The 23,300-nt window shown below is 39.3% G+C and overlaps 1 protein-coding gene across 4 annotated transcripts in view; it reads right to left on the reverse strand.

Moving 5' to 3' along the window:
• prkcq (protein kinase C, theta) overlaps positions 1–18,208 on the reverse strand; it is a 36,684-nt gene extending 18,476 nt beyond the window's left edge. For 2 of the 4 annotated variants that reach the window (XM_013273105.3, XM_005475865.4), the window contains exons 1-3: positions 18,121–18,208; positions 8,702–9,079; positions 1,290–1,489 (exon numbers count right to left, since the gene is read on the reverse strand). In XM_013273105.3, coding sequence (XP_013128559.1) covers positions 1,290–1,489; positions 8,702–8,819 — 318 coding nt within the window. In that variant the 5' untranslated portion in view covers positions 8,820–9,079; positions 18,121–18,208. Of the gene's footprint in view, positions 1–1,289; positions 1,490–3,879; positions 4,016–4,114; positions 4,260–8,701; positions 9,080–9,472; positions 9,556–18,120 lie in introns of those variants that run through there. The other 2 variants (XM_025899518.1, XM_005475866.3) reach the window with 2 other exon arrangements.
• Positions 18,209–23,300: the final 5,092 nt, after the last annotated feature.

A 23,300-nucleotide genomic window follows, 5' to 3' on the forward strand; every position in this document is an offset into this window, starting at 1 on the left:
TTGGGTTTTGCAATATGAAACAACTTTGACTTTGAAGGTGAACAGTCTTCATTTGTTTTGTTTTTTTCAGGTTTCTCTACTACTCAGTGATTAGTTAGCAAGTGTTTGCAGACAAGTTGTTGTCGTCCATGCAGACTATGGATGACTGTGCCAATCTGCTAGCAACTGAAACTCACAGAGACGCTTTTTAACTGATTTCACCAAAAAACATCAACTTCCAACAACCACATGCAAACTGGTCAGGAAACACATCTTTCCCTAACAACTGGAGGTTGCCCCTGAGTGGGTTACTGAATTGTCTCTAGGCCTGTGTGACCAGGGGATTGGCAAGTTTATGGATACAGTCTGCTAACCAAGATAGCTGTGGTAGTTGATAATATTGCACTTTCCCCTCTTGGTCAAATACGGATGCTTCTGGCTTAAAACCCCCCAAAAACAACTCCTCTGACCCAAACACGAAGCCAACAAAAAGCAGCGTTCAGGAACCAACGGATGATGTGATGGTGGATTATATCAGTCATATAGTCTATATATAGTCTACAGTAGAAACCTGTAAACATTTCCTAAGAGGTCAAACCTGTTAATTTCTTCCATAAAAGAAGCTGGATTTTGCTGAATGATGAGGGTTTAATTTCTTATAATCATGCCATTGTGATGTAGCCTTCTTTTTTCATACTGACAGCAGTTATGACGCCAATAATTATGTCACAATAATAATATGATCCAGGAAGGTTAATAAAAATGTAATAATATCTGTGGTAGTTAAAAACGCTGAAGTTGTGCTGGGTGTTGATTGTAAGACCATCTGTGTTTCATATCATAAGAAAATAATGGTTGCAATAAAACAGAAATAAAAGTGTTTGCTTGTTTGGCTTTATGTGTAGACATGATAATAAAATAATCCAAAGAAGTTATCATGAAAATATGGGACAACTTTGTTCTCAGTACGTTGAAACGGTCACAGCAGGAGAAGCACAGATGTTGCTTGTTGATGGTGTTGTGTGCACTGGCTCATTGACTTTGCTTACTAGGACGTGGATTCGAGCCATCATTAAAGTAATTAATTTAACCGAGGCTTCTTTTGCTATGATCTAAAAGCAGTTAGTGTTTTGATTTCAGTGCATATGATGATGCTTATTACAAAAAAACTGTTATTTTTTAAATAATTTAAAGGAGGATTAGCCCTTCAAACACATCTGCACATCTGGATTTCTTTTTGCCTGCGTAACTAAACAGCTGGTCTGTCACTTCAAACAAGCACACGCATCAATCCATCCTGATGCACTAACCCAAATCTCAAGCTTGCCGTTCTCCTTTTTGCACCGCGTTGCCAGCGAGTCCAGAGCTACCGTGGCCTCAGACTTGAGCTCGGCTGTCCGGTCTTTTACCATCACGTGCATGATGCGCCCGCGGTGGACGTGGGCATCGAACGTGGTGCTCCAGGGCGGATACATGGTGGGCTTCTTCTGCTTGTACACTTGACCCTTCTCTGTAAAGAAAAAAAAAAGAAATAAAGGCCACTTCTTTATAGGCAGGAAATGAGATAAAATTGACTCTTATTTCATAGCACAGAAGTCTTTTTGACAGCAGAAATCAGGTCATAGTCCTAGAGAGCTCCAGTGTTGTCAAGAAAGTATTAAAGAAACAGATACATGAAGCACACTTCTACACACACTCCTAAGGATATTTCGACTCCATCCTCCACGCACTGTCCCGCTGCCAGAAACGCTGACTACATTTACTCTTGTTTGAGCAGATAAAAAGCAAACAGTGCTCAGCTGTTGGGGTATTGCTCAGCTTTGTTTTCAAAATGAAAAATTAGTTATTTGTAGATTTTGCAAACATCTACATTTTCAAGTGGAATAAGTGGCCGCATGTTTCTGAGAATGAGAATAAGAAAGGTGGAAAGCATTAGGTACATTTTATCCCTTTGCTCATGATGTGACGTTTGATCAACTCTTACTTTTAAAATATTGTGTGGCATACAGTTTTCCAAAGTCTGGCTTTTATCCAAAAGAGTACCACAAGCATAACTCCTAAACATCCAAAACTGAGTTAGCATTAATTGCTATGAATTACTTACAACATCACAATGGTTTTTTTTGGTTTTTTTTTAGCTAGAAGACTGAAATACAGTCTGTGGTTATCACGCTTTAGGCAACTGCATGTTTTGTTCTGCAGCCTCTTATGAAGTACCCCACTCATTATCTTTGAAGCTACTCGGTGAAGCCCCAGAAAATGTGGTTGCTAACAAGTGGCTAAATGGTTCTGATGAAGTTGTTGGGAAAATTTACTGTCGCATAGGCGAACATGGGAACTTTGCAGGGGTGGTATTTTTGTTTACAGCCCACTGTTAGTGTTTTGCTTCTTGCAATTGCATTCGTGCTTCAAAAACCATAAAAGAGACATCTGTTCATTGAGGCTATCTTGCTCAAATCTCATTAGCTTTTAGCCAAGAAAGTGGGGTGATGCTAACTTCCAGTTTGACCTACAAAATAAAAGTCATGCCTGCAGCACTTTAGAACAGCTTCTGGGAATGATGCCACGGTGTGTCAAGGACAGGTTAAACTGTCTTTTGGTGCCTACACTTCAACCAGTAGAGAACATGTCACCACAAAATCACAAGCTTTGCAGGGTTTGTCCCATAATAATTTTGAAAATACCACAAAGAAAAGAAAACCCTGCTGTTTTTGACTGTTTTAACAATTACAGACACTGAAAAAGCAAATTAATCAGTTAATCTTAAGTGGTCTGGACAAGTAAAACTGTCAGTGTATTGAGATTTGACTACATATTTAATTCCTGAGATATTTAACCTCCTAGGACCTGGCGTCCACATATGTGGACATCACATTTTGGGTTGTCTAGACCAAAATACACAACTTTGCTCTACAAGGGCCTGATAACCCCTTACGAGGACATTATTGCCACTGTTCTATCAAAATTTAAAACAAATGTCTATGTCAATATGTGGATCTAGTTTTTCTCAAAACCAAAAATCAGGTAAAAAAAAAAAAATCAGGTAATTCTTTGTTTTTACATTCATCAGGCCCCAATCAGCCCAAATAGCAAAGAGAAATTAAAAATGCATGCCATGAAAGAGTTCGGGTCTTAGGAGGTTAAATATAAGAAAATGTGCAATTTAAAAATTACATCAGTTTTTCTACATGATTGAAAAAAGAGGTGCTTTGAGCTTGAATTAGAAAAAAAAAAACTTTGTTAGCTTATTGCACATACCGCCCATTAATTATAAAATGTAAAATTTTAGTTAATTGACAGAATTTTTTGTTTTGTTTTTTGAGTCCACTGTGAAAAATCACAAGACAGTGAAAAAAACAAACTTTTTGTTATCTGTTTGTTTATGTATTACTTATTTACTGTGGTGTTGTATGAATTTCCACGGGGAAGGTCGTTATCTGTAGGAAATGCTGTAAAACTTATGAAAATAAAGTTGAAAGTATAAAATGTAAGTCATCTTTCACATTTACCAAAGATGTTCAATGGGCCAGATTGGCCGTCTTTGACGGGCTGATTCTGGTCCCCGGTCCTTATGTTTGACTTAAGGACCAACAAGTTTAGGTGCCAACACAACCAGGATTAAATCTGGGTAGAGGATGAATGTATATTGTGTCACCCTCAAGCTGCTGTTTAAAGCCAGATTCATGACCGTCTTTGATCCCATGTGCTTGTTAGTGTTGTTAGACATTAAACTTTGCATTATGTTTGAATATTTGACCACCCAGCAAGCAGATTATATCATCATTCACTCTGAATGTTGAGAGATTTTCAATTGCATCATATGGCCGGGAGGGAAAGAAAGCCTTTGTAATTCACATCTGGTGATTTTTCTGTGCAGTAACATCCCATATATCCACTTACATAACAGCCACATGCTATCCTGCTGCTTCAACAATAAAGCCCTCTAAGCTTTTTACTACCAAAGTGATCCGCTGCCTTCTCCATCTCATCGGCTCATTGCCTTTCTGTCCATCGCCTTTGCCAGCTGCTGCCAGAGCTGATTAAAGCACAAAGAGAGGAAAATGTGTGTTTGTCTCCCCAGACGCACAGGATTTATCAGACGGTGTCTTTTTTATTTTAAAGAAGGTTTCCTTACAGCATTAAGCAAAGTGCATGGTGATGTTTTGGCTCCATGCAGTTCTCAGTCTGTGTTCTTTGAAAAAGCACAAAGTGCTATGTAGAGTTTGTGCTCTCATGTCTTCGCTCTTTTGAAGAGGCTTGCATTTCCCTCTCTGTATATACTGTCGGTAAAAACACACAGAAACACTGAATGGGACAATGGGAAAGAAATCCATCCAATAAAGCAAATCTGTCTGCTGTGTTTGAGCTTCAGATCCCTGGCTCATCAGGTTTGCCTCATCTGAATAAAATCCTAAAGTGGAATTCACTAAAAATGATTCGCTGTTTGAATGACCTGTTGAGTTTTCATGAATGCATGAAGACACATCTCATGAAACACCAAAAAAAGTCCTGCAACTCAGCTGAGCTACCTCTTTGTTGGCATTTGAGCCGTTGAGTTTCATTTACATACATACATTTTGTCTCGCTGTCATCATAGTTCGTGAAAAGCAAAACCAACAATGAGCTGATTTAACTAACCAGTACTGTCTGTGCTTCCAAGAACTGATATCCATGCCACAGAGTCCTGTTGTTGTCCAGGCCTTTTGAAAACACATCAGTGACATAAGAAATGCTCCTCGATTACCATAATCACAGACTGTATATAAAAAATGGACGTAGCTACTGCATCTTGCTTCCAGTGATCTTAGGGCCTACCCTCACTCGTACCCTTGTTGTGTTCAGTAAGACTTAAAAGTAGCGATTGAGACCATACATAGTTCATATAAGAATTAAAGAAGGGCTTAGATCAAGAGAGCCAAAGGATTTTTCTGATAGTCTTGTCCTGGCAACCATCCAACAATTAAGTTTTTGTTTAGTTTTTTTTATTGCCGTGACTTAGCACTAATTAGCATGTACGCACATCTCTGCAGTTCACTGATACAACTGTACAGTCTATATATGTGCCTTGTTAATTAAACTGGAGAGCATGGCACACCATCCTCTAATCTGAAAAGTTTGGTGAACCATGCTGGTTTTGGAGCAGAAGTAAGCACAGTTCAAATGCTCTGCCAACCATCTTTCATATACAGTCTATGGTATTTACCGTTCTGCTTTGGTGCAGATGTGCGGAGAGATACATGACTGGATCTTTCTCATATTGTTTTTACATGTACAGAACATGTTGGCCTTATTTTAAAAGTAAGAAAGGATTTTACTCATTGCTGTATAAGTATAAATGCTACTGATAAAATATTTCAACTTTTCCAGATTAAATTACACAAGAAATCTAAAAGTGGAATCATTTGAAGCCTTATAAACTTCATTCTACAGGAACAGACACGAGTTATTTGGCACAGAAAAGCTTAACTTTGGCCAGTCATGCATACCATCATGCCAGCACTACTTTTGAAAAAACAGTACTGTAAGAACAGAAAATCATGCGGCTTTTAAGTGTTGCACTTGTGCACGACTTGCTGTGCTGGCAGAGTCAAAAACGGACAAACCTAAAGAGAGCCTGAACACACTCGACTAAAGGAGACTTCAGTCACTGTTATTTGAAGATGAAATAAGTCACAGTGAGCCAAAAAGGGCCTGATGGGAGCTATCTACTTTTTAAAACATTCTTTTTAATCAGCTCTTCATTTCCCGGTGCCAGCGAGCACATGCTCCTCATAAACACTGGAACACTGTTTAACGTAATAAACGGCTTTTCCCTTTAAAGGGTACTCTTTGTGATGAAGTAGTGGATTTCTTCACTTCATGTGAGTATTTCAGTTTAAGCACATCATAAGATCTGTAAATGACGCATCCACTCCTTGCTTCTTCGCATTTATGACTCATGCATTAAAAATATGTACTTTTAATCTAAAGTAAAGTGAAACGAAACTAAATTACATTTAGTTCCCCGGTGAAAGTGTAAGTGAAACACACACACAGTGTCGCTCTGCTACCCTGTAGGACTAGCGTTGTGGTTACATTGAAGAGGAAAAGAAACATAAGGACCCTCCTCTTTCCTCTCAGTCACACACTGTGTTTAACTTTATCCTGCACTCATACTCAGCAGTGGTTAAACTTAGCCAGATGCAGAACTAAGATTTCTGCTGTGAGGCTTTATCACGCTGGGAAGTTTCCCACAGTTGTGACGCTGGATGTGAATCAACAACCCAAAAGAGAGCTTTTAAAAAAAGGGGCATACTGGGCTTACTGTATAAGCTCATTAACATTTCTATTATTTAAAAATGTTGTTGAGTCCTTGAACATGTAACATTCCTGCTATATGAGCCATCCAAAACCTCGGATTCTGCAGACGTAGCCGGAAAGACTTACTGGAACTGTATGTCAGCGTCCTTCAAAGTGAAAGTAAACATAGCTGATTCACTATGAAAACAGTTACAGATAATCAGTGAGGCGTTCTACGCTGTAACCTACTATCACAGTCACAGTCGACATTTTCTGTTCCCAACACACACTGCTGTTGCTTCACTGAAAACTTCCTGAGCATCACTTCCTGTGCTGCATGGAAAACCTTTCTTTCTTTCTTTTTTCTGGTAAAGACCCAGTGAGCATAGTGTGGCGTTTTATGGCAACCCTGTCTACTGAATGGCTGCAATGCTGTGAAATATTAAATAATATTTAATATTATACTTAGTGAGAATGAGTGATTTACAAGACGTTTAAATTCCATAGCGGTCAGTCCATCGCAAATCAACATCAGCGTGTCAGATTTGCATGAAAAAAGTTTGCAGATATTTAACGACTTCTCTGAAACGTGAGCTTCATTTACCAAATATTTTAAGTGACATATATTAAAAGGAAAAAGGTTTGTCAACCCACTTTTACCCCTTTGATTAACACGTGTGAACATGAGTATTTAAAAAAAACTATTTTCCCTCATTTTTGTTGCCATTGAAATGAACCAAGATCTGTAATTTGGGACAGATGCATCCAAAAATGTCAGTTTATGCTAATGTGAGATGGAATGACCCATATGTGAGCTAGAATAATACAAAGATGACATTTAAAAAGAAATGTCATCCTTACGATTTGAATGTAAGCAACATACAGACCAGAAAAGCCACGTAACGCTTGACCTTTCTCATCACGTTTAGATTTAGTTGCATATAAAAAGATACCAGAGAGGTATTTAAGAGTCTTTAAGAAGGAAAAATGTCAACGTTTAAAAAAAACGGAGAATTTCATTATATATGGTAAATATATAAACAGCATGACCCTGTAGTGGAAATCACTGCTTGGGACTCAGGAGCTCTTTTTTTAACTCTACCACACAAACAAATTAAACTACAACAAGATCCTGAAATTCCAGATCACTTTCTCTGGACACGAGCTCGTTAAGGATGGACTGAGGCGCCAGGAAAAACCTTTCCTGTCATCAGACTGATTAGAAATTTGAAATCTTCATGAAAATCACAGATATCCGTGTCTTCAGAGCTGAAGGCTTGTTCAGTTAAGAAGTCTGTGTCAGTGATGGTAAAGAGGAGCATAGTTGCTTGCGGCCTGGGTAACATTTAGTTCTTAACATTTGTGAAAGCAGCGCTAATGATGAACCATCAACACATGCTGCCATCATGACACCATTTATTTCTCGAGGAGATTCAGTGAGATGATGCCAAATCACCTTTTGCATGAGTTTGCACAGCAGCATTGTAAAAGAGTCCCGGTGTAAACTGCGGTGCCCGTAGCCCAGGCCTCAAAAACATTTCACCAGTTTTTGAAACTAAAAAAGTAGCCAAAGCGAGGCTGCTGATCAGCTTAAAACCTACACCAAGCTTATAACACTTTCAGCACTGCAGCGACTGCTCTCCCTAGGCCTCAAACACTTACACTCAGAGTGTTGCTGTTAAAAGTGGTGAGCAACATTGCACAATGGTAACCAAGCCCATGTTCCCACGGTATCTGAAGCAAAACGAGGATAGATTTTTAATTAAATTAAAATTTTTAGCATTTAATAAGCTGTCTTTATGGTATTTCTGCAAAATTGAAAGTTAAAATGAGTTGAAAATAATTGGATTCTGTTCCAAACTTGCTTCTGATTTTTTTGTGTGGAACATACACAGAGATTATTACAAAAGTTGATTCCTGTATATAAATATTTAATACTTCAACAAGTTACATGTTAAAAAAGAAAGGATTATCTCAACCACATGTAAAGATAATGTCTTCAAACTGCTTGTTTGTGATAAATCTAAAGCGAACAGTTTTACAATCATACGTGTCAAAGAAAAGAAACAAAGTTACATTAGTGACCATAAAACCAGTCAATGTTTGGTATTTTTCTGGCTCAATAGCTAAATTACTGAATCAATTCTGAGCTTGCATGGCTACGAAAACCCCCCAAACAAACAAAGATGATGCAATCGCCAAAACCAAAACATAATTACACATGCCGAAATGTGCCACCTCACTGTGTAATTTAACCCACTTTTTTAACTGCAAAAAAGGGGTTTAGAGTGGTCACCAGTGACCACTTAGACCTCAGTGGGTTACAGTCACGGTCTTGTGGATCCACAATTCCAGTGTCTGTAACCACTGTTCAATAAAATGCTCAACTTTTACTTGATTGAATGGACTCAAATTAAACTGATCGTTATTTACAGTCACTAACCTGTGTCAACGGCCTCCTTCATATAAACAGCACAGTATGGGTTGAGCACCTCCTCATGGTAAGCCAGACCCGGATCAATCTCAAAGTGGGAGAATCCGATCCGCAGGAAAGGCGACATGTCTGCGGACTTTTACCGTATGACGGCCGCTCAAATATCCAAACAGCCTCCACGGATGCGCTCAGGATGAAGTCCTCTTAATTTCAATAGATGAGAAATAGATGAGATTTGTGAGCTTTGAGAGCCCCTGCACTGCTGTGAACCACCTCTCCTCCACTGCAGCACACACCGACTGCCCCTCTTCCTCCACAGGAAAGATGGGCTAGCAGAGGGGAGGAGGCAGGGAGTTTTTTCTTTCCACCCCTGACACTTTAAAGAACCTGTGAAAAGGAAGAGAGAGAGACACAGACATTTCATCACCCGTGACGCCGTAACCACAAGCTCTTTCCCTGCAAACATGTAACTTTTATCTGCTCCAGCTGGCTGTCACAGCAAGTTTTAAAATCAAATCAACAACAAAACTTCTTCTCTTACACACTCCCCCTCCCCGTGATAAAAAGTCTCAAACCACACATTTAATGAGAGGACAGGAATGCATCTGCCACGCTTTGCAGAGTTTCACACATAAAGCACTGCGAGCAACGAAAAAAAAAGCAGCCTGCTGAAACTAACTGCACCTAAAAAAAAAACAACCTCTCATAACTTTAGGGCTTGTAAACAAATAATCTCTTAGCTTTGTGCGATCAGCCATGCCAATAATCACAGTAACACACCTATAAATCACTTCCTCTGCGACCGTCACAGTGTCTTCGACTCGGTCAAGGCCGATGTGACATTTGAGGCCTGCTGAAGAGCTCTGTGTTTGTGTGTCAATGTCAGTCCCAGTGGTGGAGAGAAGACGGAGACTATTAATAGAGCTGAAATACTAAACGCAGATGTGGAATATATGACTGCATGCGCCTGAGTCTGCAATATTCATCATCAGAAACGGGCACGTGTCACCTTCTATACTGTAAAGCTTACTGTCCTTAAGTAATGTCACGTGAACTTGTGTACACTGCGTCAGCGTAATTCAACATCTTAACAGAGAGAATTTTTAACTTTTTAGCTCCCAAAATAAAAGCACGAGGTGTTTCATGTAGAATTAGAATTTGAGTTGAACAAATCAAACTAGCGAATGGAAGCTAAGCCCGGGTGCCGAAATCAGCCCTGTGATGACATCGGACAGATTTAGAAATGTGAACCAGTATAAATTTTGAACTTTTAATTGAAATTTTAATAAATTTCCCCTCTTATAAAGACTGCCCACCTCTATTGCCAATCATACTACACCCAAAAAGTTAACTGAGACATAAAAAATTAAATACCAGCAGTAAAATAATAACTTTTTCTGTAATTTAACAGGTTTATCATGCAGTTTCACTGGTCCGGTCACTGAAGATCAAAATAAATTCCTGCTATGTATGATGTAGGACAGTAACGACAACATGGAAGAGGTGGTACATTCATTCCTGTTGGGTCCTTTGAACTCTAATTAACCGTGTATCATATAATTATCATTCAGCTCGACAGTAAGGCATTTTAGCATCTTTCAGCTTATCGCCTTGTTTTGAGAGGCAACTTTTGTACAATGTTTTGTACTTTGGTCACATTTACCGATCGCTTTCAGAACAATCCTTAAACAACCCAGTGGAACACAAACTTAACCCCTGACCGGCATCATCAGGTGGCAGATTCAAAAACTGTACATGAAAACAGCTGAAAGCACGGGGGCTTTCTCTATGAGAGAGCTTTCTCTATGCTTGGTTGCTCTGTTTGACCCGCCCCTCCCCCAGTGTCAGCGGATAGCTGTAATGAATGCAGTTTTAGTTTTAAACCAAGGTGGGCATTCTTCACGTCTCTAGTTCTAGGCTATAAATAAAATAGACGTGAAAGTCAACACAAAAAAATGAAAGCTTTTTTATAGTGCATGTTTGAGGTATGTTTTTTCATTTCCCCCCCAAAATTATTTAACACGTCAACGGGTAACATACTCAATTTAGAGGATAGAAACAAATATCGATCCTGTCGCAGTAGTATCGATCCAACACCGATACCAGTATTGATATGGATATTCCTGATGTCTGGCTCAATCTGTCCACCTCTAAATCTCTCTTGACGTGACATCAAGCTTGCTGAACTGAACTGTGGATACAACGCTGCTCTATGCAAACAAAGTTTAATGGCATGCAGCTACCTTGGCTCCTACCACATGCTAATCCAGACCATGTTAACTTGCCTTTTGAGTAAGTGGCTGTTGTCGCAAATACACTCTTCCTAACTTCAGGTACTCCCAGTGTGAAGCCCCCTCTGTCGTGCATTTTTTTAAAAAAATACTCCCATTGCAAAATATTAAAGAAGCAGCCAGTTTCTGGGAAAATTTACACCCCCAAAGTCCGTGTATTATAAAAGTATAATGCTGAAGCTAAAGATATATATTCCCCAGACAGTTTGAACTAAAAGGAGAATAAACATTAGGCTTACAATCATGGAGGGAAACAAAAACTTAAAGCTAAATATAAATTTGTCATGCACAATATGTCAAGCTATTTGGCAGTTCAGAAGCTACAGTTACAGTATTTCATTAGCCATTTCTTAAAAAAACCAACAAAAAACAAAACTGATTTACCAGGTACTAAAATACTGCACACTTTTAGTAAACCAAGCATAACTTTACTCTCGGAAATATTGTGGCCTCTTTGAACTTGTGCTGACTGCTTGGTTTGTTCACATTACGCTGGTTTGAGTGGCTGTATAGATTCCGTTATACCATTAAATTTCCATTTAAACCACTGAACTAGTCAGCGTGGTATCACAAAGGGTGAAGAAACCCAGCAGTTATTCCACATGTTGATCCCTGACAGTTTTCTCTACTACACATACAGCAGTTTCTGTAATGTTGTTAATTATAGACCATTGGGTAGAAATCAATACGATCTAACCACTTACTTTTTTGAGATGTTACTACATCACTTTCAATTTCCTTCCAACTTTTTGAGAATAATCTTCATTTTACTTCAAGTTGCCATTTTTTCCCGAACTCTCACATACTGAGAACTATAATACTGATAATGCTAAGCATGTGTTATGAAACTAGGACATAGTTACACTTGTGTTTTTAATACGTTTATGAAAACTTTATAGACTCTCAATTTGAATAAGCCTGAAAGATGTGAAGGTTAGACTTCTTTTTTTAATTTAATATAGCATGTTTTGATAAGTAGTTACGTCCCTATACACAGAAACATTTGGTGCTTCGTCTGTATATCCTTGGCCCTGATGTTAGTATCACAAGTGCATGCCAGCACTTACGTTCACACACTCCCACACAATCCTAACATCACAGATTCAAACTTTTGAAATGCGCAGAGCAGCAGCCCTCCCTCGCAGTTTTTCGTGTAGGTTGAACCTGTTGTAAAAGGCTGCGTTCAAGCAGGAGGAGTTAGACTTCCGGTGCTCAAGTTACATCAGTGCAACCACACTTCCTGTTTCTGAGCGGTTTAATTTTTTGTTTTTGAAGCCTGACAGGTGGGGCTGTAGCAAATTTGAGATTGAAAAACAAAATCAAACCCAAAAACCTGCTGCTCTAAATTTTTCGAAAAGGTGGGAGGAGGACAGAAAAAGCAACGCGAAGCTGAAAGTTTTCTTTGCGATGCGTTTGGAAGATTTAGGTTAGAAATTATATGTAGATTATCATATAAATGTGAAATGTAAAGCTTTAACCTGACTGCATCAAAGCAAGCTGTACACTGAGCTTGGAACATCTGCATTAAACCTACAGTTGCGAGAAGTTTTCTATTAGACCACATAAAATAAAATGTGGTCTGATTACTAATCTTTATCGGTGCTGCAGTAACAGACAAACACACAAACGCATAATAACTGAATAATAAGTGAACATACAGTAATAACTTTAAGTGCAAGCTGGAAAAGGTAAGTGAACGTCTGAATTTAGTAATCTGTAGAACCTTTTTTACCAGAAACACCTTTAATCAGACGTTTCCTGTAGCTGATTATGAGGCTTAGGCAACAATGATGACAAATTTCTGGACCACTCCCTTTTATGTGACTGGTTTAGTTCAGCAACATTTGTGAGTTGCTGGGGCACATTGTGTTTTTGATCACTAAACCTCTCCTGCCTATGACATTTTTTTGAATTCATTGTTCTCCTAATGATTGAAACCCATCCAAGCCCTGAGGTAGGAAAGCAGCTGAAACCATGTTGCTCCCTCCACCTTGCTTCACAGTTGAGCTGAGGTTATGTTATGTATGTGCAGAGTCCCTTTTACTTTTATTTTCTAACCTCCAGGGATTTTCTGTCCTCAGAAAAGTGTCCTAGAAGTGTTGTGAAATATCCAGGTGGTCTTTTAAAACTATAGGATGTTATCTAGCCACAGAAATGTCTCCAGGTGTTGTGCTGCTACTCTTGTCTTTGTGATTCTTCTCTTCTGAGGTCCTGTGAAAGTTGTTGTGACTGAGGACTGGTTCGAACTCCTTCAAAGTACAGACAGTCAGTAAATTACAGGGAGGGGCACCTGTATAACCTCCACTTTTAACTCCCACTGCTGTTTTTGTCAAAGTAATTAGCAGCAGAGGTTCATTTGGTTTTTCCAGGCAGGACTGTGAAAGATTATTGGATGTGTTCATCATACATATTAAAAGTTCAACTGTTTTTGTTTACTATTGGGGTGGTCAGATTGAGTTTGTATATAACTGTAACTTAAATAAACACCAGATAATATTTTTTGAGTATTGAGTGCAAAAATCCTTCCAGTTCCAAAGGTTTTACAATGTTTTCTCAGAACTGTACAAACCAAAGCTTTTGCTGTAATGAGCTGATACTGTATGGTGGTGTCATGGCAATGCATCATTTAGAAAACAGCTGTCATACAACAAAAGCACTCCCTTAACTTTTGAGAAATTACAGCCATTTGTATACAAGGTCATTTATTTCCAGGTGCTTAAATGTAATTGAACAGATTAAGAATAAATAAAATTGCAATTTTTAATACTTTGCCAATAATACTCTGCAGGGAATGGTGGCCTTTAGTCTATCACCACAGAATGAGTTTCCTCCTTTGTGGTGCTTTCTGGGTCTTCCTGCCTAATGGCCCAATTATTCTCTCCCTTTTGTGGGTTTTGCGTGCCAATTTTGGCGTGACGTCATGTGTTGAAGGACACAGTCTTTGCGGCGTTGGTCGTGCACCTCTCGATTCTCGTAACCACGGCCACCGCAGCTGGATTGAAGACACGAGTGTACGATCGTGATGGTTTTTACTGTCATTTTATTTATATCCCAGCACAGAAGCTCAGAGACATACAGATATACAGAGGGAGGTGTTGGAACAGTTTGCAAACTTTAGAGTTTGTCGAAAAAACAAACTCAAAGTCTTGGCTTCCGGTTTTCACTTCTTCTCCTCCTACATCGGCGCTGATTGGGGATATTGTCTGAGTGGCGACGGCTATCGTTGAGGACAATACTGGAGCGGCTTCCTGCGTGTAAAGGCGGGTATAAATACAAATGTGAAACGAGGTTACTGCGGTGAGCAGAGCGACCATTGCAGCAGTTATACTGAGACCTTTAGCCTTGTCTTCAGTGAAATGTAACCCAGCTGGGTTGAGAAAAAATGACTGATATAGGCCTGAGTCACACAGGTCTAGAAACCGGTTGGCAACCACTGGTTGCTAGGCAAACATGGCTGTTGCCTGACCAGTTGGCGAGGTGATGGGAGTCAATTTGAAATTGACTGTTAAATCCACAGTCGAGTAAGCCTAGAGAGCTGTCTGTGACTCCCTGCCAGCCACAGGTTGTTATTTTCTGAGTGGCTGCTGCAGGCTGCCGGCAGACCGGCTAGCTGAAATTGGTTTTAGTGAAGTTTACACAGCTGTACCAAAAACCTCGGTACAATTCCCAGAATGCTTTTGGTGCAGCGCACTCTGTGTGACCAATTTCCCCAGCAACCACAATGGCAAAGACATTTTTACCTAGCGACCAGGTGGTTGCCAGGGGGTCACTGAGCAGTCTCCAGGCCTGTGTGAGTGGGGCCGTAGACACTGCAGAAAAGCTCCTGGGTTGGTTTGACACTAATTTAGCAGGCTGCTTCTGTCTCCTGTCATCATCAATAACACTTGTGACCAATGCCTTTGGAAGGTATGCGTGTCCATGCCATCACGCTCTTTCCACTGTGCTTTCCAGAGGATATCGTTTCAGATCATAAGGTGTTCCTTCAAGTTAAATACGAATGCTGTTCGGATAATGATCGGACTTATTCCAGAGTAGTGGTCGGCTCTTGGCTGAGTGTTGTGAATGATTATTTCTTCCCTGTGGAAAATATCCTGAGATCATCCACCCTTGCTGTCTCTGTGGTCTTTTAGTCTTTTTTTTGTGCTGCCAAGCACAAAATAGTTTTTAAAAAATCTACTAATTTCTACTGATAAAGTTGAAGCTCCACCTCTGATGGTGGAAGTAGGGATGGTTTTGCTTTTGCAGCCCGTTTCGCTTGCATTACCGGCTCCATTGACCCCATGTTATGGTGTAAATACATGTCATATTTTACTTGCTTAATTTATAAAGAACTGATGAAGGTTAAGTCCACACATGCTGCTTTTAAGTCAGATTTTTCTTTTACACATAAAAATAGGGAACTAAGTATAAAAATAACTGTAATTCGTCAACAAAATGTATTATTTTTGTTAAAACCTAAAGCCTGCTTTTAATAACGCCTACCATAAATAAGGTTTTTGCTGAGTTTTGTACTTCTTAACTTTATCTCTTGCTGGTTTTCATAGCTGTGAAAGTTATTTGTGAGGTGTTACTTCAGATTTGAAATGAGAGCCACCTTGACTTGATCTGATTAAATTTACATATGCCACATTTCCAATTACTGGCCTGGTGATATGAGTCAGTCACCTACCAGCAAAATCTTCCAGGCAGTGCTGTACTGAAAATGCAAATTCAGGGTTGTATTAGACTGAAAAGAAGCATGTTAATAGGAAATGTAATTCTGCAACGGAATCACCCAGTAAAAGCTGAAAATCTATTTGAATCTATCTGTTTCTGCAACTGCAGGTGCAGCGAGCCAGTTGTTGTTGTTGTTGTACTGATAAAAGAAGAGTGAAGGAAATAAAGTGTGCGCTCCTTACCCCCACCTGTAGTTTTCTTTTTAAAGCACACTGATGTGCATAACGAGCGATAACAAGCAGGTGGGGAGCTGATTACAAACTTAAACCCATTCTTCAAACCAGAAGAGCAAACTTTGAACTCCAGTGCTGTGAAATTTATAGACAATGATGCAGAAATCATCGAATGTGGTTCCTTTTGAGAAGAAAATTGCAGGAAAAAGTGGCAGCATTGAAAGAGTTGGAACGAGCTGATGCTGTCGGTCAGTGAGAAAAAGGCTGATTTTAACAACCTAATGGGGCTTCAAGATTTAAGATGTTTGTGTTTCCTACACCTCTGTGGTGTGATGCTCATGAAACACTCACGTTATTTACTTAAATATACTTTCTAAAATAACACAATGGACTTCAATAAACACCAGATGCTGCACAGCTTTTGAGTTGATGCCCATGATGACATCCTAAAGGCATTGCCCTCTTTTTGTCAGAGCAACAGCTCTCTAAACCTAAGTGGATTTAAGCAGGACTAACACAGGGGTCATTGTTAAAATAAGCTGCCCCAATCCCTTTGATTACTATTTAGAACTATTTTCCCTCACATATAAGAACACAAACACACTTTTGTGTTTGTCTTCGAACAGAAGCCGTCAGATCTCTGTGATGCACTCGTGTGGGTGATGTTTATCTACTTCCAAACAGCCAAAATACAGAATAAACAGACTTTACTTTGCAGTGTGCGCTATGAGAAAACACAATGTGTGCTGGCATCTGAGGTGCCACCACCCGTTGTTCCTCAAATGCCAACACCCCCCCCTTCGCCCCTGCCCATCCTCAAACCCACTCATGGAGGTACAAAGAAGGTCAAGTGCGAGTGATCCGGTGCTGGAGACCTTTCAGAAAGCTTTCATGAGAGGGGACAAAGTCTAACGAGCCTCCCACCTGACCCTCTGTACCCAGCGACATCAAAGCACAGCATGCGCTTGCTTTCTGAAGCAGCTAAAGGAGGAGGCTGGAGAGCTTTGTTGTTACTGACAGGGGGTCCATGTGTGTGGCAGAGGCCTTTCACCATACAGTAGCTGCTGCTTCGACACTCAAAGCATCCCTGAAGCGGTCACTCATTTAAAGACACACAAAGAGCTGACCCTCAGCAGCTAACGTCAGCGAAATACATTGCTTAGTTTGACACTGCGACTACAGGCCAAAACCTTTAAAGGTCAACCTACACTAATGGCTTCATTAGAGGCTAAACCATAGCATGCAGACACAATATTGCACAATGCTGGCCCACATTATTGACCAATATCAGCCTATTACAGACATAGTGGTGCAGGAGGAACTTCTACATAATATAATGGAAAAAAAACTGTGGCATTGTGAACTCAGCGCTATCTAAACTAAACAATAACACCATAATTGTTTAATTTCAATGTAACTCTAACAGACTGCATGAATATTTCTATAAAAAATGGCAGATGAATAAATATATAATTTTTTTTTCCGAGTTTCTCAGTTTAAGACCCCAAAATCCAGCCGTATTGATCAGGTTCTTATGATTTACTGTGTAAATTGGCTCAAATGAATTTCCGCTCAATCAGCTCCAGACAGTAAAATGCTGTGAGTGTATTTATGTATGTTGATGCATTTTCTCATACTTTAAGTTTAAAATGATGTCACCATTTTGCAATTTATCACCTTTACTTGTGAGTTTGTTATTTATAGAATTGTTTTGTTATTTTTATGTATTGAAAGACACCTATAAATAAATTATGCCTTATTTTATTGTTCAGTATTATGGCACAAACTACCTAAATGCAGAAGTGGGTAACCCCAGATCAGCTTCCTGTTTACACAATAGTAGTAATAATAATAATAATACAGTAGTTAATCCACAAGGAAACCCCTACATGTAAGTATTTTTAGTTTAGCATTTTTAGTGTATTTGTGTTCATACAAATGTATAGTTACTAAAGGTGTTAAGTGTGACTCACACCCACATACACACACGCACACCCACACACACACTTACACAACTTTATAATACTCTAAATACAGATGTTTTCTTGTCAGTGAATGAATGCAGATTATTTTCACCCGTTCTGTGTTTCTAAAAATAACATCACCACCTAATAGCAAACGTGCGTTTCGCAAATTACAAAGCAGACGCTTAAAACCTAAAAAGTGTGGAGAAATGTTTTTCTCTCGCTCTAGTTATTGACTAAAGTTCAGAAAACTCGGGGTGGAAACCAAAGGAAAGTGTACTGACCTTAGAGACACAACAGTGCCCGCTGAAGTTTAGAGCTCGCAGCTGAAGCTGCTCTCCATCCGAGCGTTTGTAGACCGGAGGGAGCACAGTGGGCGCATTTAAGCGTGATATCACGTGGCGTTCACGGACTGTAAGGATATTCTCACTTCATGAAAGCGGTCTGAAGTGATCAATCAAATTTACTAAAACAGCATAGATGATGTTTCAGTTTTGCTGCTTTACTGCCTATTTGAACTAATAAATAAATAGTTTAAATAGGTGGTCAAAATTAAAATACGATAACCAATTAAATGAAATGCATCATACCAAATACTTTACCTAAGCACAACTCTGTCCTTCAATAGTTTTGGTGTCAGCTGATTTTCCCATTGGCTTAGAAATATTTATTTGCAGAAGTTGCATTTCCGAGCACACAGTGAACGCAACTACCCCATCGCAGCGTACGAAGTGAAACTTATTGGTGAAACTACATAAAGAAAAACACCCTGACTTCAAGGCAACATTCAGAGAGCTTTGATGGAAAAGTTTTATTTTTAATGTTTGCGAGGGAGTACCCAAATTAGCATATTTAATATCAACCCTTAATATCATTGTCGATTCACCTGCTTTCCCTGTAAGTCGACTGAGAGACGACTCTAATACACATGTAGCTCATATGTTGTGGGTTTGTACAGCTGACTGCCTAATATACTGTGAAACCTTTAAGCTGGGCTGCTCGGTGAGTTGATAAAGGAGCAAACATCCTACAATAACAGAAATGCTGTTGTTGGTAGTATTAATACCCAGATCACGTGGTTACCTGGTGCTACCTGGTGGATAAACAGGAAAAAGACAAATAGATTTATTCTGTGAAAAGTATCACTGACTGGAGACACTAATTCAAGTGCATTTATTTTTAAAGTTGTGCTGTAGTCATTTTTTCATGTCTGTTCTCACTATTTCTCACTTTAAACTGTGGTAACTGTAAACATATATTGGGCAAACTTCAGACTTTTGAGTTCTTAGAAGCATAAAAGCTTCTCTTTTTATAGGAAATGTAGTAATTAAATCAGAAAAAAAGGATATATTTGGAGTTAAAGTAGAGTGATTTTTATGTCTTCATAATTTCCACCATGTCACGACGGTTCATTTCTGCATTGAGTGATTCAGTAAAAGGAAATGATACCATTTGAAACTTTCAAGAAGACTAAATTTAAAATCTGGTGACCAGGCTCATTACTAAAGCGCCCAAGACCACTGGGTCAGAGAGGACCAGTGAGTGAAACTGGATCAGGAGTTTAACATACAATACTTCTGAGTGCAGTTTTTTTAATGTACTTAAAAGTATATTTAGGATGCAAACACTGATCATCAGTACTCAACAATATTACTTTACATTAGTGGTACAAGTTCATACACACACACACACACACACACACACACACACATATATATATATATATATATATATATATATATATATATATGTATCACTTATTTTACTTTTAGGCAGTTTTGTACCATCACTTCAGTACGAGGGTGTAAATACTGGTTACATCACTTTACAAAACATTATCAGACTTTTCATGTAACACCATCTGGAACAGGGCACAGGGAGGCAAACAAGCCTCAAATCATACAAATTTCTACACGACATGCTGTAGCCCAGGATTTTTCTCGCCCCCCTTTGCAAATCTGGTGAAAAACTCCCAGAAATTCAGAGTTCTTTGTCCCCAAACTCATCCATCTATCCATCCAACCAACTTTTATCTTAACTTATCCAATTCAAGGGGGATAGAGCGTATGTCAGGTGTCCCTCATGTTCACACCTAAAGCCAATTTAGAGTAATCAGTTAAGCTAACATGCATGACTTTGTACTATGGAAACTGGAGGACATCCATCCTTCCTCTCTCCTTCTTACCATTTCAGGGCCATGTGGTGACCCTAATGCAGCTGATGTTTGGTGAGGGGCAGGCTGGCCAAGAAAGCACAACAGCGCCTCTACTTCCTGCGCAAACTCAAGCGGGCAAGTGCTCCACCACCCATCCTGACCACATTCTACAGAGGAACCACTGAAAGCATCCTTTCCAGCTGCATCACTGTGTGGGGCGGTAGCTGCACTGACTATAACAGGAAAGCTCTACAACGCATTGTGAGAACAGCTGAGAGGATAGTTGGTGTACCACTCCCCTCCCTGCAAGACATCTACACCACCCACCTCACCCGCAAAGCCATCACAATTGTCAACGATGCAACCCACCCCGTGCACTGTCTGTTTAGCCTCCTGCCCTCTGGAAAGAGATACAGAAGTCTCCGCTCCCGCACTACCAGGCTCACCAACAGCTTCATCCACCAGGCTGTGAGACTGCTGAACTCTCTCCCCTCCCGGCTCCCAGCCAGCAGAACCACCAGATTGGCAGAAGTATAGGAAGACAGACTGGACTCTAACCCCCCCCCCCCCACCCAGGCACACTCCCCAACAAGGAAACACTCTCTGAACCAAGAACTGGAAAACACTCCTGACTGGAAACAACTACCTCTGCATTGCAATTGCACACACCTGCTGCTATATATTTTTAGTATTTTTTTTAGCACTATTTATATTATTTATATTACTATTGCTGCTGCTACAGTCTTATGCTGCATTAAAACAAAAACCCTTACCAACCACAACCTGGGACTACCTCAAGTAGACTAGTATACTACTTTCCAGGGCACACTGTTGGAACACTTTATTATATGTTAGGTCTTGTCTTGTTATATCCTGTATGTTACCTAAATGTTGTGCATCTGCACTTTATTGTTGTCAATGTCTACGTATGGGACAGTGTGAAACGTAATTTCAATTCCTTTGTATGGCAAGTACATTTGAAGAAATTGACAAATAAAACTGACTTTGACTTTGGCTGCATCCTGGACAGGCTTCATGTTCTCCCTGTGTGGGTCCTCTCTGGGTGCTCCCACAGTTCAAAGACATGCATGTTACAGTAGCTTAACTTGTTAAGCGTGAGCGTGAACGATCGTTTGTATGTCTGTATTAGAGCCTCTCAAAAAACATGAAGAATGCAATTTTTAATGAAACATGTTTTTTTTAAATTTCACTTTAGCATGGCGTAACACTGTGACAACCCAAATTTGAAACATGAAAGTAATACTTTAGAAAATAAAAAAAATTAATGTTTCTTTGCAGGTCAGACATATTCGGCATGCTATGAAATGCAAAAACATGTTTGACTTGGATCATGAGTCTTAAAATATGAAATGCAGTTTGTTTCATGCATACAGTCAACCGAACACAACGCCATCACATTTATTTACCAAAAAACAAACAAACAAACAAAAAAACTTCTCTAAAATGTCACCTAAATTAGATTAATTAAATTAAGGTTAAATTATATTAGGTTAAGGTTAAGTTGATGTGCAGTGGAATCAGATTTAAAGACCGTGTCCTGCAACAGAAAACACACTTTCTTATTAAAAATAATTAAATATGTATTAATGTAAAGGAGGAACATAGAAAAGGACATTAAATCCAAGCCAATAAATTATCACAACATCAGATTTTCACCACATAATTATTGTAATCAAAACACTTCACAGGGCTTAACAATATTATCAGGGAATCTACAGAAATTTTAAAAAATAATGTGTCAAATTTCTGTTTTTCTCTTTTTTTGCCAAATAAAAACTCAAAATGAGACAAAGGTCCTGTTTCTGCTTTTTATAATGATCTGCAGTGAAAATAAAAACAGGAAAATTGCTTCATTAAAGGCTAAAACCAACCTATGGATGACATTACATTTAAACAAGAAGATTTCTGCAACAATTTAAAAACGTCACGATTTGTAATTTCTCCACCAGGAGGTGCCAATGTTCATGTAATGACCTTGGCTGTCTGTAGGCAAATACATGGAAATTTTGGATGTCGTTAGAGAAAGCACAAACAATCACTCACTAGTGAAAAAAGGAAACCATATTAGTTTCATGTTAGATATCAATATGTATAAAACTGAAGGTAATGCATGTTACTCTTACGTTTTTAAGGTGGTTCATCATACGTTTGTGATCATACACATGAGAGTGATTCAAGTCCACTTATAGTTTTCTCAGTATTTGACCATCCTTCTATATATCCCTCCATCTATCGAGCCATCCATCCCATTCAGAGGCATGAAGAGCCCCCACAGCCAATCACTGATCAGATTACACAGCCTAAGTGCAGATAACACCGCAGCACTACCTGGCTGCCAAAAACACTGACCCACTCCCCCTTTTATTTAATTATTTATTTCACCAATCACATCCATCAAGCTTCCTGAAGCTCAAGTCTTCACGTTTAATCTCAAAGCAGAGCAGAGTTGGCCGTTGCGTGTGTGTGTGTTTGTGTGTGCTAATTGTGTTGATGAGGTCACACTTCCTTCCCGTAACTTCTGAGCGTTTAGCACCTTAAAGTGTTTTTTTTTTCCTTTCTGGTGACTGTAATAATTGTTCAGAGAATCCTGCCCATGCACTCAGAGGAAACTGTTGTAATTACAGCTCTCACAGATAAAAAGGGTCCACACTCAAACCCCCAGATGGCCACTTTTGTCTTCACGTGAAGATATTTGTGCATCCTTATCCACACTGAGCTTTACAGTCCTTGATCAAATTGTAGTGTGTTTTGGAGCCTTTTTATGGTCTTTCATTCTTCTGAAGACATTTTCTGCCTTCTTCAGCAATGATTTTCTTAATGAAGTTTTACTTTATTTTCCACATTTTACTTCTGTCTACCGATGCACGCTTTCTTTTGCATCATCCATACTGAACTGCTGTGCTTTTCCTGCACTTTTCCATGTCGCATCTCCTGCACCTGCTTTACTTCTCTATAACTCCTTTTCCTACCTTTTGCTACATCGGTTTCTAGCCCTTGTGCAGCTCGAGGTGTTGCAAGGTGAATCAGAATGATTGTGAAATGATTGTGAAAAGAAAAGGAAGACATTTCTTTCATCTACTCTTTTTCTTCAGTCTTTTATTTTCTCTCCTGTGTGTTAAGAAGAGATTAAAGAGGCAGAAGAGTTTTTACCACTTCAGGCCTCTAAATTTAAACCTCAGATGACCCAGTCTGAGAATAGCAAATGAGAAACAGCCTTGCACTCACAAAGTGAATAAAAATGGTAATACAGGCGCTACATGGCGTGAGGATCTATTCATTTTCAGTTCT

Source organism: Oreochromis niloticus, linkage group LG17 (genome assembly GCF_001858045.2).
Source record: "Oreochromis niloticus isolate F11D_XX linkage group LG17, O_niloticus_UMD_NMBU, whole genome shotgun sequence".
Taxonomy (NCBI): domain Eukaryota; kingdom Metazoa; phylum Chordata; class Actinopteri; order Cichliformes; family Cichlidae; genus Oreochromis; species Oreochromis niloticus.